Raw genomic sequence first — 14,347 nt, 5'->3', positions numbered from 1 at the left:
GAGATGTTGGACAGTTTTTCTGAAATAGTTTTTAAACAGGCCAAGTTGTTTTCCCTGACAGTTTTTCGGAAGCTATGAAATATTTAATATTCTGTGGCCTAGGTGAAAAGGGCAAGGCAGTAATAATATTCTACAGAACAGGTGCCATGTGTCTTTGAAATAAAATAAAACAATTATCTAAAAAATAATTACACCATTTAATAGATTTCTCTCCACACACACAAATCTAATGGCTAGTTTTTACTGTTAAATAAGAAAATGTATACATTAAGATACAAGTAGTATATACTCATTTTATCTCTAGGCAAGTATTTGTCCCTTTACAATTTGGTGGACAGCATTTAAAAAATACTAATGATGCTAGTATATGTATACATGTATGTATGTATATATATATATACCGTATATATATTATAATTATATTATAATTATATACAACAAAAACAGTATGCACTTTAGTCTACTCTGTACAACGTAATAGTTAAATATTTCATTATATCTGGTTTAACGGTTCATTCACAGATTTTTCCTAAATGTAAATCGACACAGACAAGACATTTTAAACAGAGCTCATTAGAATTTATTAAAATTCTACCAGCTTACCCAAAAAAGGCAAATAACAGAAGTATTTACAATTCTATTTTTTTCCTTTTAAAACTACAATGTTTCTGAGGCCGTTGTCCTGCCGCTCTTCCAGCTGTACCTAAAGATCTCTGTCAGTGCAGGTTAGACATTTCTGATGGAGCAGCAGCTACAGGAGTTAGTCAAGCGTCTCCTAGTGGTCTGGATGAACCATTAGAGTCATTCATCGTGGAAGCGTTTCAGTGTCCAGTTCTCGCCTCACCATCTCGTCATTCAGTTCTGGAATACTGTCATCATAGATACTGATAGTGAAATCCTGAGGTTCAAATATTGTAATTCATACAACATTCAGCTTTGATAGATTAACTTTAAGACTTCCTCCAGGGCCACATATAACCGACATTTTTAGATTGCAAATCTTGAGCGAATTGTAAGAACCTACAGGAAGAGGAAGAGCTGTAAGACTGTGACGAGCGTTAGACTGGAGTGTTTAAGGCCGATAGCTACAGTGCTTGTGCACGTCTCTCCGTTCGTTGTCCCATCAATTCGACGGCTTCAAGTCACTTCTGGTTTTGCTGAGCAAGTTGAACTGGCTCATTTAAGTGAGTGTATGAAGCTGTCCAGGTCGTATTCGTTCTCGTACTGCTGCTGGTCCCACAGGTCCCCCAGTCCATCCAGCACAGACTTCATGCTGGTTTTTCCAGAGGACGACGCCTCGTTCTTCTCCGCTTCATCCTGAACATCAATACAAAGCATTGTTATATGAATGTGAATCTGTTATTTCCTCATATTTTTAGAGGAAAAACTAGCATTCAGAGCAGCATTGCTTCATGGGACGGTGATTTCTCTGCAGGCACTGACCTTGTCCAGTGTGAAGAGGTTGAGCAGCTGTTCTGTGCCCATGCTCTGCAGACTGGCGTTCTCTTGGCTGATGACTGTATTCGCGATGGTCATCTTAAATTTCTGCAGACCCATTATCTTTTCCTCCAGCGTGCCTCGTGTGATGAGACGATACACATTCACCACACGTTTCTGAAACACACAATCGGTTTATGGATGCAAATTTTTTTTTTTTTTTTTTACAAAACACCAAATTCAAGATAATTTAGCCAAAAAACAAAAAGTTCATTTAATCAATCAAATATCTATTATATCATTAAGTTTGTATTAAAAAAGTGCACATTAATTCATGGTTGAAATGGAAACTTTAAGGCCATTATTTAATGTGTTTTAAATGTAGGCTGGCTCTATCTATCTATCTAGATTATCCATCCATCATTATATTTTTACTTTCCCTAATGTCTATGTAATTTAGTGCATACATTTAGCCAAATGATCCTCTTAAAGCTAGTTTAAGGATAACTAAGTTTATAGATATGAGATGGCTTTCTTGAGGTAAATGTATTTAATTTATATTTCAATGACATTTTCTTCTCATCTTACCTCTGGATTAAGTATATTATACATTTACTAATATACTGGATATTAGTGTTTATAAGTGCAGAGATGCTTTGTGTACAGCAGTAACCAAGAAAAGAAAACTGCTGCGGTTCCATTCAGTCTGTCTGCTGTTTTTGTTTTGTGTAGATATCTAATTTAAATGAAAAACAACTGCTCATCCTTCATGTGTAACATCTTTGCTTGGATCATGATTTAAATTTAGTGGTTTCCACTGGGTATAGATTTTTTAGGCCAGTTTGACTTTAAAAAAATAAAAAAATAAAAATCAGCAGTCGGAATAGTCTGATCGTGATCGTGATCAGTACGTGATCAATACATCCTACATTTTTGGCCAAATATTCCATTCGCTCCATTACTAAATACTGATGTAGGTAACGAAAACAGCAACCATACCTGTCCTATTCTGTGAGCTCGGTCCATAGCTTGCAAGTCTCTCATGGGGTTCCAGTCGTGCTCCACAAACACCACAGTATCTGCCCCAGTCAGATTCAATCCCAGTCCACCCACATGGGTCGTGAGCAGCAGAACATCTATGGACGGGTCATTATTGAACCTGTATAAGGAAAAACAGCACATACAGTGACCCAAACAGAACTACCTTTAGGTTGAATATTTCCAGGGTAGTTTGCGAGATAGTCTCACCTGGAGACAATGGAGTGTCTGAGGCCGGCCTGAACGCCTCCATCCAGCCTGAGGTAGGAGATGGTGGGCAGTTGAGCTTTGAGCAGGTCCTGCTCCACGATGTCCAGCATGCTCTTCAGTTGGCAGAAGATCAGAACGCGGTGCTGGGCCACCACAGCCTCTGTGCCACCATCAGACGCTCCAGATGAACCCAGCCCACAGTCCAACAGCAACTGCAACAAAACAGAAGAAAAATAAATACATCCTGCTAGTACTGCAGCTTGTTCATACGTTACACTAGATGGCATTTATTGACTTGAAGAAAATGAAGAAAAATAAATTTAAAAATTATAATTTCATGATTATAATTCAATTCACATAAAGTATGAATTGGTAGAAGATTCTATCTTCTACCAATTCTAATCAAATCACAAATTTATGAAAATTGTATTTTCTAAATGCTTGTTAACGTAGTGATGCCAGATCAAAGGGGGCGGCAGTCAACTGTGAGAGCAGTGCAGTTTAGAGAGCTAATCCGACCACTTTAATGATGTAAGAGATGCTGTGAGAGGCGAATATGAAAGGCTGAGCGTCAGTCTCCACCGGGCTAGAGTAAAAGGATTTAAATGATACACGTCTTGAAACCGTGCTACTTTATTAAATAACTCTCAATCAATCTGCACTAACAGTAATTCACACATAAAGGTACCTCACAAAACAACAACACCCATCTCTGAGAAGGATACTACTGAAAATTATTTACATTTTCATTTGAATTCTAATTAAAATAAACAAAATTAAAAACAAGTTTAGAATCAAATGCATATAGCGAATCAAAACTTGATTCAAATTGGTTCTTCATTTCTATTAAAATAAAAATGGATTCTTGATTTTGAATCGAATCGGGAGATTCCAAAAGATTCCCAAACCTAATAGTCTGATATTGATTATATGAATCAAAAACACAATTTTCTGATAGTTTTATATTAGTGTTTAAATAAATAAATAATAATTATATTCGTTATTATTATTAATGCATATTTTAGAAAGTCAAAACCAAAAATATTGGCAATACCCCCCACCCCAGAAATAAGAATTACAATTGGCTGATATTGATAAATAAAAAACAGGAGCATTGGCTGTTATGGATTTATGATTCATTTTTACTAAATACGGTGCATACTGTGTGGAGGAGGGAAAAAAAGGAAGCACACAAAAAAAACCTTGCTCTTGGCTGATAGTGATGTATCTGTTCCTGTTCCTGACCTATTAGTAGCTAAGTCTCTGTCAAAATGAAAGTTTATTAAATCACCCATACTAGTTTCATATTGATATGGTCTGCTATCTCTTTGGTAGTACAGATGTGTGGACGGCACCTGTTTGAGGGCTGAGAGTTTGGGGGCGTGCTGAATGTCTCTGAGGTTGGAGTGTTGGCTGCTCAGCTGTTCTGTGATGTGTTTGTATTCTGGGTGTTGAGGTGTCAGCACCAGTGCTGGGTGATTACACAGCTTCCTCAGATATTGCAGAGCCTAAAACCACCAACACAACAACATTATAGACTTTGACTGAGAGGAGGATAATCTTGCCCTCTTATGACTTCAAAATCAACCTGGAAGACATGTCCGGTGGCCTTTAGTTTGGGTTTCTCTTCCTCCTCTTGCGTAGACGTTGTGGAGATCACATCATCCACGTTCACCTTTGCGCGAGACTTTGCAAAGTCCTCGTACAGTTGAACCTGAACAGGTGCAGATGAGAATACAAGAGTGCTTTTTAGAAATAAATATCTCTAGATTAATTCAAGATCTCATTTTATTTGCCGTTTGTAGCGCTGCAGTACAGCTATCCCCTCTGACACAGGATTTCAGCCAGATTAAGTCATTTGAGTCCGATTTCATCAACCACATCCTGTGTGTTTTGTACCTGTAGAGGACTGAGGTTGCAGTAGTAATCTTGTATGATCTTGGGTGGCAGATCTTGAAGCACATCATCCTTCATTCTCCTCAGGAGAAAGGGCAGAACCTGTCTATGGAGTGCTTCCATTGCCAGCACACCTATAAAAAAAAAACACACACACACCCCAACATGTTATTTTAGACTAAAAGATGAAACGTAAAAAATAAAATACAAATAAAAAAAAAGTATGTGGTGATTTAAGTCGAGAGCTTAAAGGGTTAGTTCACCCAAAAATGAAAATTCTGTCATTAATTACCCTCATGTCGTTCGACACCCGTAAGACATCCGTTCATCTTCAGAACAGAAATGAAGATATTTTTGTTGAAATCCGATGGCTCAGAAAGGCCTTCATTGACACCAATGTCATTTCCTCTCTCAAGACCCATAAAAGGCACGTTAAAAGACGTCATTACAAAGCCCATCTCACTACAGTGGCTGTACAATCATTTTATGAATCCATGAGAATAGTTTGTGCACGAAAAAAAAAACCTAAATAACAACTTGTATAGCAAAGGCCCATTTCAAAACGCATGCTTTGTAAAGCTTCAAACCATTATGAATCAGTACCAAATCAGCGGTTCAAATCGCCAATGTCACGTGATTTCAGCAGATTGACCCACGATCCAAATCATGAATCAAGACGCTGATTCATAAAGCTCCAAGACTTCCGGAAATGGTGTTTTGAAACAGGCCATCAAGATTTAGTTTTTCTGTGTGCAAAAAAAAATAATACTCTCGTAGAAACTATTCTACTGTAGAATCACTGTAGTGGGATGGGCTTTGTACCGACGTCTTTAGTGCCTTTTATGGGTCTTGAGAGAGGAAATGACATTGGTGTCAATGAAGGCCTTTCTGAGCCATCGGATTTCAACAAAAATATCTTCATTTGTGTTCCGAAGATGAACGGAGGTCTTACGGGTGTCAAACGACAATAGGGTAAGTAATTAATGACAGAATTAAAATTTTTGAATGAACCCTTTAAGATCAAAAAGAGCCCCAGAATTAGAGGTCAGTGATGCCAAAATAAAGAATCAGAGAGATGTGATAATCACACCTGCTTCCTGTTCACGTGAGGAACTTTTAGCATCTCGACTGGCAAGGATGGGCTTCCCATAGCGGGCAGCAAACTGCCGTTCAGTACCAAGAAAGCCTGGCATCAGGAAGTCAAAGAGGGACCACAACTCCAGAACATTGTTCTAAAGACCAAAAACAAACAAACAAACAAACAAACAAACAAACGCAAAAGGGCAGTCAGTAGCTTGTCAAATCAAACTTGAGAATGTTTCAAGTCAAAATTCTACTTTATGTTGGCAAAATCTGAAAGGTACATTACCATTCAGAAATTGATTTAAAAAAAAAAATTATTCAGCAAAGACATTAAACAGAGCAAAGATATAATGTTACAAAAGATTTCCATTTCAAATAAATGCTATTCTTCTTTCTCTATTCTACATTTTCAAACAATAACATGGAAACCGGCTATTTTAAATTGTAATAATGTCACAATGTTACATTGTTTACCGTATTTTGATCAAATAAAAACAAAATAGATATTTTAAATTTGACCACAAAGTTTTGAACAGTAGTGTATACAAGCCACTTAAAGAGCTCAGATCTCACCTGAATGGGCGTTCCTGAGAGAATGATCCTATAGTTGGCAGTTAACTGCTTGATCGCTTTGGAGAGTTTGGTCTTTCCATTCTTAATGACGTGACCCTCGTCAAGGATACAGTAATTAAATTTAATATCCCTGAATGGGAGAAACAGCATTGAATTAAGAAAGCTTTTCTTCACCCACAATTTACATAAAGTCTGTGGTTGAGAAACAAGAAAATAACGGGATGCTACCTGAAAAAGTCAACATCATTCCTAACGACATCATATGAGGCAACAATAAGATTGTGTTTCTTCACCTGGTGCTGCAACCTGCATAGAATGAATTTTTTTAAATATCACAAGTCAATATTCATTGAACAAGCACTTTATGATCATACCGTGCTCTTTCCGTAGGGGGGCCAGTATAGTGCAGAGGATTCAGATACTCTTTAGAGCAAAACTTCCCAACTTCATCCACCCAGTGACCTGTCAGGGTGGGCGGACAAACCACTATGGAGGGCAAAGGGCAACTGTCAGGAGCCTTTGTCTTGTTGTACTCCTGAGCCCTACACACACAACAAAATTATTTGGCAAATAAAGTCTTGTTTTAACCTATAAAGATGCACTATGAATGATGAAGATGATTTGGGGTGTACCTGAGGAAATGATCGCCAGCCAGAATACAGATGGACTGCAAGGTTTTACCCAGACCCATATCGTCACACAAGATCCCATGAAGCTTGTACTTGTTCAAAAATGCCAGCCAGTTCACACCATCCTACAAAAGAGAACAGAAATTCTTTAACAATTAAACTCAATAAAAAAGGATGGATTTACCAATATAAAATGACCACCAATAAATGCATTTTTATATTCAGGGTTCCCACTCTTTTTTAATTTTACTAGGAATAAGACAAGGATAATGCCACATTTTTATCTTCAAGTCTTTACAGTTTATTGCCATGATGTAACTAAAAGAAAATGTAATTGTGACTTTAATTTTGTGGTAGAAACAAGCTTCCATATTCATAATGCATTATTTAAGAGTTCATATTAAAAATTGTTTTTAATACGAGCTCTTAAATCATGCATTATGACTACAGAAGCTTGTTTCCATAAAACACAATTGTGAGTTTATATCAAAATTATGTGATTAGGTAACGGCTTACCAGTTAACATTCACTGCATACATTTCAGCAGTTAATAGCATTAGCTAACTGCTAATTTAGTGTGGCAACAAGACTAATCATCATTCAAAATACTTCCCACTTGTCAAAACTCAGCATCCCTGAACATGACCCTTTCTGCAACTAGCAGTAATTGTTTGGGTCAGCGATAAACTCTTTATACTTGACTAAAGAAATAACCACCAAAAATCCAGGACAACAAGAAGATTTTTCAGGACGAGTGGGAAACTTGCATATACAAATTCTGTATTTCCACCCTCATTTCATTCTCATAAGGATTTGCCAAAAAATAAAACGGACATGAAAAAAATTTTCATGCACAGAACTGTGAAAAGCAAAACACACCTGTTGATATTTCCTGAGCTCTGCTTTGATGGGCACAGGAATCTTGTAATTTTCCAGTTTCCTTCCATCCAGCAGCTGCTCGAGAAAGTGTCGTTCTCTGGCCTTCTGCCGAATTAGATCTTCAGACATTGACGGTGGGTCTGGGATTCCAGCCTGAAAGGGAAAAAAAAGACTAAGGCGAAAAGGAAAGGAAAACAGCTGCACAGAAGTTACGCAACAAGCAACCCACCCATAATGGGAACACTCTGCAGGATGTCTTGCATTATTAGAAACTATGAAAAGCACGAATGCTGGTTACTGATTGCTCACCTCGAGAGGAAGCAGTCGGATCAGAGTAGCAAAGCATTGTGTGGCCATGAATCGTACGCTGTCACAGGGGTCGCTCATACGACCCAAAACAGGGACCACCAACAGCACAATGTAGGGCACAATATCCACATCCAGCTGTTCCATCACACCTGGACATGTGCTCAGGGAATATATTTGTGTTCTGAACACCACTGTACACATTTCAAATGTTCGTACACTTTGGTAAGAGTTTGTGCTTTTGAAGTATCTTATGCTCACCAAGGTTAGATTTATTTAATCAAATACAGTAAAACGTTTTCTATTTTAATGTCTTTTAGAAAGTAATTTATTCCTATGATTGCAAACTAAAATCTAAAAGATTTGTCCCTCCATTGAAAGTCTATTCACCTCAAACTCTGTTACTTCAAAATATTTTTAAAGAGATGCATGTTCTCGCTTGTCAAGCATGTACAGTTAAGTTTCTGTTTATGTTCCCTGATCAATGTTTATATAAAAGCCTAAATTAAAACTGTTCATCAAAATAAAGCAACCATGTCTCCTCAGAGGACTTGGATTAAACCAGAATTTTCAGTTTTGGGAGAACAATGTCTTTATTTTTATTTTTTTAAGGAAATTTAATCTTACTGACAGAAAACGTTTAAACTGTACTGTGTCTTACACAAATTATAATGCACCTTGATGAAATATAAAAAGGCATTTATAATACAAGAAAACAGCTAGATTTTCATGCGAAACAAAGGATACAGGCCATGGCTTCGATTGCTCCCTCCTGCTTGGTGTTGTCATCAATAGCACCCAACCAGGGCAGCACATGTTCCAGGAACACATTCATGGTCTGCATAGTAGCGATCTTGCTGAGCACACCCACACAGCGAGCGGCCATGTGACGTACAGCGGTGTATGGATGCTGCAGACAGGTACACAGTAAAGGCAGCTGTCCCATCAACTGCAAATATGGAGACAAGAGGAGACCAACCAGTTGTAATTACCAATGTTCATGTAGTTTGATGCAAGACATTCTTGAAAGTTGTACGTGCACATACTACAGGGATGAGCTCTTGGGACATGGCTCCTGCGGTGACCTCTAGCACCTGCAGAGAGTTCACAAGCTCCTGAGCAATCGAGTCTCCCTGCTTTAACAACTGGCTGGAATCTGCAACAAACACGGACACAAAATGAGAAGCTGGAAAAGCATATTAACAAACATTCATCTGAAATATAAAGAGTTTCACTTTACTCAAACTCCACTAAAATATTAAGATTACCAAATCCCTGAGCATTCAGCGCATTCCTCAGCGGACCAGTCATAAACTCCCACAGATATGGCAATGTTTGTGTCAACTCCTGACCGAAATGCCTAGCAACTGTCATCAAGCAGAACTCTGCCCCTCTCCTCTGGATAAGACATGGCTTCTTGCTCTGCGTTAGAATTACAGAAAGACTCTTAGCATCAGTCATGAGATCATTGGGAAGGAGACTGTGACGCTACTAATTATAACACTAAGAATACCTCATCTGTCTCTGCAGTAATGCTGCCTCCAAGGGGCAGGTCATTGTTGGTGTTGGTTTTGGGGGCTTTGGGGGTGGGTCCCCTCTTACTGGTGATGGCAAAAGCTGCTTTCTGATGCCGGTAAAGAGTGATGATGCCCTTTGTCTTGTTCACCATATGATGTGTCGCATCCTTCTCCGCCACAGACCCTGCAGTACAGATTAAATACACATCTCTAAAACCCATGAAACAACAGAACTCACATTTTTAATTAAATGCCAACATTCAAATTAAATAGGATGAATCTGGACAATACTAATACAATTTACAAATTATTATAAAGAAAATCTAGAGAAAAAAAGATCACATTTAAAAAAATACTATATATTTTAATAGTCCATACTATATTTTTAAATACTTTATTATATTTTATTTATGTTTTTTTATTTACAAGATTATCCATTTTGTAATAAATATACATTAATAATCATAATAATAATAATAATAATAATAATAATAGTATTAATAATAGTACTAGTATTAATAATAATAATAGTAGCTAGTGGTTAAACGGATCACAATTCATGAAAAGATTAATCAATTCGGTGTTTGCGCACCTTTGGAAAGAATATCTCAGTGTGCACGCTTCGGTTGTTCATAGGAAAACAGTGCACAAATAAATCAATTTCTTTCTCACCTCTTCTTGCACTTGAGGGGTTTAAATTGCTTAATTGTGTAAATTGGTAAGAAAAAACATGCATATAATGAACTTTTAATCTAGAATTTAAAAAATGTGCAATTAATATACAAATCACGTGCGAAACCATGGGCCCGGTCATTACTACTAACAACCACCACTACTACTAATTAGAGCTGTCACTTTTTATTCGATATTCGAATATGCATTCGAACATGACATGAAATATCCAGAATCGAACTATAAATAAACTATCCGGTGTATAAATAGTATTACTATAAATACAACTGCGCCTAATATAAAAATGTATATTTTCTGAGATGATCATTACACTTTACAACAAATAAATAGCTTTTATAAAACCGTATAAGTCCTGGTGGTTGTTGAGAGTTCCAGCTGCTGGAGAGGACAGTGTCGACATTATTGATGCGGCAGACAAACTGAAAGCTGTGATGATTCCGATTGAAAGTCAGCACACACATGTAAACCCTGGATTGGTTTAGATAACACCTCATGTAAACAGTCCACGGAATCTTTCAATTGAAATTATTTTAATCAAACGACAAAAAAAGGTGTGCATTTAAACGCGGCTTATGATTAGACCGTTTGTTTTTTACATTATTGTGTGCAATCTCATACAATAGAGGGCACTCTAAACGTATCGTAGCATAGGTCCCATGACCAAATCAAGCGAATCTTTGCGCTCCGAACGAGTGTTCTCCACCGCGGGGAACACCGTCAATAAAAAGAGAGCCGCACTTGATCCAGATCAAGTTGATAGATTAGGGTTTCTAGCAAACAGTATAAATAAATGAATAAGGTTAGGCTATAGGCCGTACTCCTGCTGCTGTTTTGTCACGTTATTGTTTGTGCCTGTTCTGAATACTGTTTTTTACCATGTAGCCTTTATGTTGTGATTGTCTACGCATAGTGCACTTCATATCGAATAAATTGATAACCTGCCGTTTTAAACATTAAGTTAACAATTTATTTTTCCAGACAGGCCGGAGTCCAGTTTATGACTGTCAGACTGTTAATAAATGTGTGATTGAATCTCCGTAACTGCGGTGTCGTATTTTGTTGTGTTTTTATTTTTTATTTTTATGGGGGGTGGTGATCGTAGATATCGAATATATTCAAATACATTGCTTGATATTTTGAATCTAATTCGAATGAGATTTCTCAAAAATGACAGCCCTACTACTAATGGACCTTATTTTTACAAATAAAATCAGAATAAATTTGTAAAACTTGTTTATGAATCCATTCTTTACATTAAATTGAAAGGGACAACAAACAACTTACCCACAAAATCGTTCTACTCAGATGGGCAATGAAAATATGAAAGCTATTGTGTTCCTCTCACCTTTACTGCTCTCTTGTATTGCTGGAGAGCTGGTTGGCGGGACAGGACAGGCAGCGCTAGGGGTGAGCATCGGATCTACACACACTGAGCTGCAGAGATTCTTCACAATCTTGGAGTTAGGACAGGGAGATCTGGCAGCGCACAGCTGCAGCAGACGAGCGATGTTGGAGGCTGCGTAACCCTGAACGAGTATGTTCTCTTCACGGCGGGCCGCCTCCATCAGGGGTCTGACCAAAGGATTGAGTTTATCTGGCAGCATGGCCAGTCCCACCACAGCACAGGCAGTGAAGGTGTGAACTCTCAGCTGCAGCTGCTGCCATTCAGCACTGGTCTCACTCACAGTGGAATGAGCCTGCACCCTCTTGCTGTCCAAAGGCTGGAACTGACGCGACTTGAGGTTCAGAGAAGAGGTGCATTCTGAGAAGATAGTGGTCACCTAGAGAAAATCAGGGGATGAATAAGTCAGTTTGAAAAAATAAACCAAAGTGGCATACAGTACACAAATAGGCTTTAATGAGCAACCTTGGTATCTACTGCTTTCTGAGCAAGCATCCTAACAGAAATGGAGTTTTTGTTTTATTATAATTTATCATATAACTATATATCAGTCCAGAATGGACCTTTTTCTTGAAATAAAAGCAGAATACTCCAGAACTGGACTTTTAGCATCTTTTACTAACCAGCTCATTGGCCTGATCAATGGTGAACACAGCAGAGTTGATTCGTTCTGTTACGTCAATTTGGGCATCAGCCAGCAGTGCTATGAGCTGTTTGCATTCATTCTGCATGCGAGTAAAAGGAATGGCGATCTCATCGTAGTAGAGTTGTTCTGAGAGGATGGTCAGCAACCGGGGCTGAACCACGCTGGATAACAGCTCACACTCCTGTGATGAAGGACAGCACGTCATTAACATGTTTAAAAAGAAACCCAAGAGTGGCCCATTCCTGTTCTCACCTTCTGAAGGCCTGCCCACTCACAGATCACCATGGAAACCGCAATCCGCTGCAGGGCCGATTTGGAATTGAGATGGAAGAGTAAAAGTTGAGCTAGAGACTCGGCAGGCCGGAGTTCCTGAGAAGAGCTGTTCAACCGAGGGTCACATATACAACTGCACAGCGCCCCCAACAGCCTAAGAGGACACAAAGTAGTCAGACTCCAATTTGGTACACACACACAAAAAATTAAAAAAAATTAAGAACCCCCCCCACACTCACTTTGCAGCCATTAGACGTGCACGTGTCACCACATAGTCTCGTGTGGCAGGGTCTTCGGTAATGGTCTCCGCTCCACCAATGTATTCCTGGACTGCTTCCTTGACTGGAACAGATCCCTGCCGGGTCTTCCCAGAAGCTTTCTCCTGCAGATTAACAGTATGAAGCTCAGAGAAGATCTGTTTTTGGATGTGTGGGAAGTGTGAAGGTTGTAGGCTGGATTAGTCTCAGCCTAGGACAGTATGCCCACAGTCCACCCACACTCTGTTCACTGACCGTCTGATGCATACTGCACAAAAGAAAAAAAAAACTGGAAAGCGCTTTCTCACTCTGGAGAGCTCTAATCTGAGGTGTAAAGTCTGCATTGTTTGAGTCATGTCTGTACTTATCACTGTCTGGACAGGCAGGAAGTTTGAAGCACATGTACACTACTGTTTAAATGTTAGGCATCAAAGTACAGTACAGAGTAATATTGAGAAATTTTAATACAATTATATATTCTTTAGTTTTATTATATTTATAAAAGAAATATAGGCTGTACCGAGTCTTTCCGGAAAAAAACGAGCGCCTGGCGTATTGTGTGGGCGGAGCTAAAGAATGATGAGCGTGCAAAGCGGTAACGTCCTCAAGCGTGGAGAAACCCATGTATGCTATCGATCGAATTCAGCTAATACGTGATCCAGAATCAGGCTGAAATAAATTGAACAGGAGAAACAGCAACAGCAGGACGTCCGTCTCTGTGGTATGTACTGTATTTAGTGGCCTGTCAACATTTGTGTGTCTTTACTCGCAGTTTATAAAGACATGATTCGGTTTATGGACTATTGTATGCGACTAAACCTTAGCAGTAGCAAGCAAAACGGTTTTGCACGTCAGACTAGTGTAACGTTAACCTTTAGCGCATTTGAATGACGAAGCACGCAATCGTGTCGTTTATTGATGTTTACTCACGTGACGATAGCAACAGCAGAGACATTTGAAGCAGTTTTACTCACCAGCTGCTTCCAAAGCAGGACCGAACCTTTATCGTTGGGACCGCTCTGTCAAAAACACACTTCTTTGGTATGATTTGGTGAAGTCCTGTGAAAGCAGTGACCGTGGAGATCCACGATGTTGTGAAGCTTCCCGTCATTTCTGCGTTCAAATCGGTTCAAATGCAGCGCTGCCTTCCCGGAATGCTGTGCTGTAGCATTGAAGTCGCTTGATGTCATTCATAGGAATAAAGTGGAGCGGGGGCGCGGCGCGTCATAAGTGTTCACGGACGAGTGGATCTGCAGCTTGAGAGAGTGTTTATGGGCGTGCATTTCCTCTCTCGCTCTAGTCACGTACGCGTACACCCTACCGGGAGAAGAGCCCGTACGGCCCATACAAGGACCTTCCGCTCTATGAACGACAAACCAATCCATACGGGAAAAAAACTCAGAAACTTGTGAGAAACCGGAAGGAGAATTTTTGACAAAGAAATACTCCATCAAACGTCCAACATTAGTTTTTGAAACTTTGTCTATGTTTAGGATGGGAATCCAAGT

General features: G+C 39.0%; 1 protein-coding gene across 1 annotated transcript in view; it reads right to left on the bottom strand.

Annotated features, from left to right (window-relative positions):
• Window positions 1-537: 537 nt before the first annotated feature.
• The window catches only part of btaf1 (BTAF1 RNA polymerase II, B-TFIID transcription factor-associated), a 30,916-nt gene continuing 17,106 nt past the window's right edge, over window positions 538-14,347 (bottom strand). The window contains exons 17-38 of the mRNA XM_067421024.1: window positions 12,822-12,964; window positions 12,562-12,736; window positions 12,287-12,490; window positions 11,607-12,042; window positions 9,565-9,752; window positions 9,320-9,473; window positions 9,098-9,207; window positions 8,799-9,000; window positions 8,055-8,203; window positions 7,746-7,898; window positions 6,870-6,991; window positions 6,612-6,779; window positions 6,466-6,543; window positions 6,238-6,367; window positions 5,672-5,813; window positions 4,585-4,715; window positions 4,274-4,399; window positions 4,041-4,193; window positions 2,686-2,897; window positions 2,437-2,596; window positions 1,444-1,614; window positions 538-1,317 (exon numbers count right to left, since the gene is read on the bottom strand). Of these exons, the coding sequence (XP_067277125.1) occupies window positions 1,177-1,317; window positions 1,444-1,614; window positions 2,437-2,596; window positions 2,686-2,897; window positions 4,041-4,193; window positions 4,274-4,399; window positions 4,585-4,715; window positions 5,672-5,813; window positions 6,238-6,367; window positions 6,466-6,543; window positions 6,612-6,779; window positions 6,870-6,991; window positions 7,746-7,898; window positions 8,055-8,203; window positions 8,799-9,000; window positions 9,098-9,207; window positions 9,320-9,473; window positions 9,565-9,752; window positions 11,607-12,042; window positions 12,287-12,490; window positions 12,562-12,736; window positions 12,822-12,964 (3,648 nt within the window). The 3' untranslated portion in view covers window positions 538-1,176. The remainder of the gene's footprint in view (window positions 1,318-1,443; window positions 1,615-2,436; window positions 2,597-2,685; window positions 2,898-4,040; window positions 4,194-4,273; window positions 4,400-4,584; window positions 4,716-5,671; window positions 5,814-6,237; window positions 6,368-6,465; window positions 6,544-6,611; window positions 6,780-6,869; window positions 6,992-7,745; window positions 7,899-8,054; window positions 8,204-8,798; window positions 9,001-9,097; window positions 9,208-9,319; window positions 9,474-9,564; window positions 9,753-11,606; window positions 12,043-12,286; window positions 12,491-12,561; window positions 12,737-12,821; window positions 12,965-14,347) is intronic.

The sequence above is a fragment of the Pseudorasbora parva genome, chromosome 17, assembly GCF_024679245.1.
Source record: "Pseudorasbora parva isolate DD20220531a chromosome 17, ASM2467924v1, whole genome shotgun sequence".
Classification (NCBI taxonomy): domain Eukaryota; kingdom Metazoa; phylum Chordata; class Actinopteri; order Cypriniformes; family Gobionidae; genus Pseudorasbora; species Pseudorasbora parva.
The sequence above is the reverse complement of the archived record's forward strand: the minus strand, read 5'-3'. Positions and strand labels throughout refer to the sequence as shown.